The sequence below is a fragment of the Macadamia integrifolia genome, chromosome 6, assembly GCF_013358625.1.
Source record: "Macadamia integrifolia cultivar HAES 741 chromosome 6, SCU_Mint_v3, whole genome shotgun sequence".
NCBI classification, from domain to species: domain Eukaryota; kingdom Viridiplantae; phylum Streptophyta; class Magnoliopsida; order Proteales; family Proteaceae; genus Macadamia; species Macadamia integrifolia.
Genome location: NC_056562.1, coordinates 21,494,594 through 21,500,255, shown reverse-complemented (window position 1 = coordinate 21,500,255; position 5,662 = coordinate 21,494,594). Strand labels below are relative to the sequence as shown.

Genomic DNA, 5,662 nt, shown 5'->3' with positions numbered 1-5,662 from the left:
AAAAATGCTAGCACAAAGTCCACTATGTGCATAAGAGGACATAAGAAGTTGGGGAAAGATATTCAAACAATTACAAACCTGCATGTTATCAAGGAAGAGAGCAATACGAAGTGCACTTGGGTACTCTTCAAACTTGAAATAAATCATATAAGCTATGTCGAGCACTAACATATCATCCGGTCCCGGAAGATAGCTGCAAAATTTTTCAGTGTAGAACTATCAATTCATTGCAATCATAAAGAAAGAACAAGGAAAAGAACAACGAAGTTGATTGTTACTTCAGATATCCTGTTCCCAGATCATTAAAATTAAAAGGACTTGATCTGGGACACATTATTTAAGGGTGTTAACGGTGCGGTTTTGGTTAAATGGTATGGTTTGGTTCAGTTCACGGTGTCAAAGGTAGAAACCAAAACCGAACAGTTTATTAAACAGTTATGTGGTTCCTAAACAGGTTCATCGAAAATGCCACACCCAAAAACATACTCTCATAGGAAAAGGCATAAGCAATTATTTAATATAAACCTACTCCATCGTTTTGAAGTTTGAATGGTTGCTGTTAGAAAAGCATAAACAATTTCATCAGTGTGGGGATGGGGTCATGTGGACGTCAAAAATTCGGGAGGGTGTCATTTATTTAATATATAAATCAAAATTCAATCGGTTTCATATTTTAAACCAAAACCAAACCTTTTAACTAGACAGTCTCGTTTTCTAAATAAAAATCGAACCATTTACAAAACAGTTTTGTGGTTCCTGTGAAAATGGGTCAGTTCACTTTCGGTTTGGTTGACACCCTTACATTATTACTATCTTTTGTTTCCCTCAAGTAAGAGACTACATACATCTACTTGTTAGATTCCATAATCACATGGGAGAAAAGAAAAAATAAAATTGGGGATTGGGGGGTGGGAATGCTTTTGATGCTAGAATTTTCAAGTTCATCAAAAGTTTTTGGCACTTACCTAGCAGAACTTGTAAGGTACAAGCATGTCCTTTTATAGTTTGTAGCATCAACATGTTCAACTAAAGTATCAAGGTCTTCAACCTGGAGACAAATTAGAAAATTTACAATGACAATTTCCAACCAGCCAACAAAATGAGATTACAAGCAAAAAGATCCCAGGAATACCTCCATCAGCAGATCGACAGCTTCAGGTTCAGCATTGTGCTGCAACACAAAGACAAAAAATGAGAAAGAACGTTACACACAAGGCATTCCAATTCAACACACAGTGGCTCATGAACAAAACAACAACAACAACAACAACAAAAAACTCAGCCTTATCCCAACTTAACGGGGTTGCAACATGGATCCATGCAAAACAATGTAGGGAAAACTGAGGTCCAAACAACATGGGGGAAATGAAGAAATGAAGATATGAGAGATGAGAGATGAGGATGAGAGATGAGACATGAGAAATGAGAAATGAAACAAAACAATTACTCATTTACTAACAGATTTCCCAATAAACCAGGAGCCATAACAATATCAACGAAATAACTACTCAACTCAGCCTTATCCCAACTTAATGAGGTCAGCTAAACAATTCAGGGAAATACAAACCATGAAATATCACATAAGGTACCCAAATGTGAATTGCTCAGAAACACTCTTATCAACTGTACCTTCAAATGGAAAACAACAATTTGAGTCACAAGCTCCATCAGATCATCTACAGGTGCCTCTTCCATCTGCAGTGGTGCAGGATGAAGAAAATATACAAAGATTAGACAAAAATCCCACTAAGGAAGAAATTAATTAGCAGAGATTAAAAATGTAACACAAAAAATGTCATGCTTGTAGCTTTGCCTTGCACCAAAAAAAGTGTCTCAACTTTTCCTTCTGTTTTTCTAAGCCTCTTTTCATCTTTACAATTAAAGAAAACAAGTTTTGATACTTTAAAACATCAATCATCTAACCTGTCTCTTTGCAAACTCCTGTGCAATTTCTCCAGCAAGATTCCTGGCCACCAATAAATAATCAACAGTGAAGTCATGATAGTTATAACTTATAATCAACAGTGGGGATACAATATTTAATATTCTATTACATCACTACGTGGAGATGATAGAATCAAAGAACGAATCAGCCAATGCAATCAATAGAGGAGGACGGGAAAGCGAGAGAGAGCGAGAAGAAGAAGAAGAAGGAGGCAACACAATAAATTAATGCAATGCATGTCAGCAGCTGAGTCTTTCTAATGTAGAATTGTTTTATGTGAATTATAACCAGATACTAATTGAAAGCAACCAAATGTGTACAAGCAGAAACCAACCTCACCGGAGTATATCCAAGCTGAGTAGCGTGACTTGGTTGAAACATTGTTCAGTCACCTAATAGGTCTAAGGATTATTACATGGGATCGCCAATGTAAGAAGCTTGGCTGAATCTAAGCAAATTACTTCAGCAACCAAGGTAAGTCAAAGGCTTGGCACCAAGCTTACCCAATTGGTGCCATATACATCCTCATTCTAACTTGCAACTGGGTAAACTAAGCCAGCAACCCCCCCCCCAAAAAAAATATAGTTAACAAAGAGGAAGCCATAAGCTGTTCACTTGACGCGTATTGCTTTAAAGCTTAAGAGAGAATTCTATAGGACTGTTGTTGTACGATCAGCTATGATATAGGGTGGAATGTTGGGCAGTTAAGAAGCATCATATAGATAGTAGCAGAGATGAGGATGTTGAAATGGATGTGCGGCAAAACTAGGAAGGATAAAGTAAGGAATGACCATATTATAGCTGATTTGGGAGTTGCCCCAATACATGATAAACTCTGAGAAAGTCTTCTAAGGTAGCCTGGTCATGTTCAACGGAGGCCCTGATATGCCCCAGTATGAAGGAGTGATCTGATTCAAATTGAAGGAACTAAAAGAACTCAGGGCAGATCTAAAATGACCCTAGGTGAAGTAGTGAGGAAAGACATGCATAGTTTAGGTCTTTACGCCAGAACGACCTCGAATAGAACAGTTTGGAGGGCTAGGATCCATGTAGCCGCCCCCATCTAGGTGGGATATTGTTGAGTAGTTGTGTTGTTGCGGTTTTTTTTTTATTATTATTTTTAATATTTTTTCTTTGCTCAGATACATGCCAACCCCATTTAGTAGAGATAAGGCTGAGTTTGTTGTTGTTTCTGTAAACTGTTCGTTTGATCAGTAAAGCTATCTCTATAGGACATGTTACCCATACATAAGACAACACAGAATGTGGGGGACCATGTTTGGATATCCAACTGAATTTATTCAGTTTGGCAACCATTCAGTCAACATACTGGTTTTACATAAGCAAGGCTCCATATAGGCAAAAACCTAAACCTTGTGCGACGATTAAGGATTATCCGCACAATAAAAACCAGGTACAATTATCTGGCAAAAAAAGGCCAAACAACTACCAATAAGACAGATTCAGCAGAAAAATATTATCAGCTGACTCTGGATAGCTCATTGCATGAGTTAGATTTTCACTTCAAAGTTAAATATTGAAATCTGAATCATACTTGATTAAGATCCAACCAAAGTCGGACAACATAACTACGACTCAGCCAAACAAACAGGTCTTCTTTATACCTTCCATTGATCAAGAAAGAGCCAAAAATAAATAAAAGAAAAGCCCCTACCGGCCCTCCACCAAAAACTGTGGCAGTAAATTCCCCAAGATGGTAGTAAGCCCAAAGAGCTACCCATAACAGAAAAGGCACAGCATCCCCAGGAAAGTTAAAAACTTAACTCCAAGGGAATAGTAATCCCAAACACTTCCTAGGACGAACACCGTTGCTTCACCAAATATTCAGCCACCTCATCTGTGCATCTAGAACTCCATTGGAACAAACATTTCATCTAGGAGATGATATGATAGATAGGTCTGACACCATGAACACGATGCCATGGCTCATCTTTTTTTACTCATCCATCCTACAATTTAGTAAATCCCCCTCTATTATAGCATGAGCATATAATCCTTCAAGATCTGCCTATCCTATAACTTAAGTTGGCTGGTAATGATGAGCGCTTTCTTGGACAGGCACAAATCCATTCAGAAGCCCAGACTGCGATGAACCAGGTCCAAATCTGGTTTCGGTCCATACCATTTTTAGGCGTTAATTTGAGGTTATGTACTTTGAATTTTACTTCCTTTTATTTCACATTATTGGAGCTAAATGCATAGGAAAATTTGTTTTAATAGATTCCCAGTTTTGAGTTGAGTTCCAATGCTTCTATAGGCTATGATTCAGAGTCTGTTTTATCTTCTTTATATATGATAGTACACATTGATCAGTGAAGAGAATAAAATGAATGCATAGTTGTTGAGTTTGTGTTTGTGTTTGTGTGCTGCAGTGCAAGCATGTGAGTTGGCTGCTTATCTTCCTACTCTCTACCTCTTCCGTTGCTTGACTCTGTCAAATCTTTTGTGTGCAAGTTTACTAAGTTCTTTCTATTCCTATTCTTCCTTCATCCTTTATTATTATTCCTCATTCTTTTATTTTCTTTATTCCTTCCTGTTGTTGATGGTACCATTGGGTTGAGGGGAAAATCTTAGAACTTGGTTAAACCTTCACAGTTTGGACCGATATTGGGGCGATTGCTTCCCTATCTTTAGGATGACATGACGCCCACAGTATGGTTCCATAATAATTTGTCCAAATTGAGAACTAAATCTAAAACCATTTCAGATTGCTAGTTAGAGTTCAGAGAACAGTAGGATAGGAACTTCACCCTGAAATATCACCTTGAAAAGTGTTGAATCAAATGATTTCTCTCAACAGCAATCCAGGGAGCTGGCTTTGTTTCGGGCGGAAGGTTGACGATGACTCATTTTCTATTTAGACTTAAGGACAGCTTTTACTAAAATCACTCTAAAGCCCCTAAGTTTCTAAGCTTCTTTTATTCCATTTCCATTCTTATTAAAATTTCAGAAAAGCCCTCTTCTTTAAAGTAAGTCACTGTTTGGTCCATTTTCTGTCTTTCCTTTTCCATAACAGTCCTAGGCTGTTCAAATTACTACATAATTGTCACCACTTCCTTATGTTTGAATTTTCATCACTTGTGTGAGCCCATAGCAACACCAAAGCATGGTTTGGAACCGAAGGTGGCATTACGTTATCACTGCTTCCCAATTAAAAACCTAAATTTTCCAGCCAAAAAATAAATAAATAAATAAAAATCTAAATTCAATTTGTCAAGTACCCCTTCTAACTAAATCAGAGAGCATCCTGGAGTTTCTCTCTTCCAAAATGCACAACAGGTAGCATAATTAATCAGTTCTCCCTAGAAATTTCTTTTCTTGCCAAATGGTGCAACATACCAAACCAAGATGGCTTCTTCACATCTTCAAGGAAAACCCCAAGTCCTTCGAAACAGGGTCAAGATATGGAACTCAAATTGTTTAGCAGAGTAGCAATAGAGGAATAGGCGGTCAACATAGTCAACATCCTCCTACTATTGAATTTTTAGTCATGATATCAGAACCAGGTGAAAAGCATTACACATTAATCATGATCAGATTAACAGTTTGTAACATCATAAGATATATTCACTAGAATGAAGAAATGCAATAAAATAAAGGAATCTATATTGAGAACCATCAATATAATTCAGTAACAGATTAGAGATTTGTCTCCAATTTCAAGAGAAAAAACTTCTTTTTTTTGGGGGGGGGGGG

At 37.3% G+C, this 5,662-nt stretch overlaps 1 protein-coding gene across 1 annotated transcript in view; it reads right to left on the bottom strand.

Moving 5' to 3' along the window:
* LOC122081948 (26S proteasome non-ATPase regulatory subunit 2 homolog A-like) overlaps positions 1–5,662 on the bottom strand; it is a 19,611-nt gene that overhangs the window by 8,089 nt on the left and 5,860 nt on the right. Inside the window, 5 exon segments of the mRNA XM_042649379.1 lie at positions 79–193; positions 966–1,048; positions 1,133–1,171; positions 1,630–1,695; positions 1,924–1,966. Coding sequence (XP_042505313.1) covers positions 79–193; positions 966–1,048; positions 1,133–1,171; positions 1,630–1,695; positions 1,924–1,966 — 346 coding nt within the window.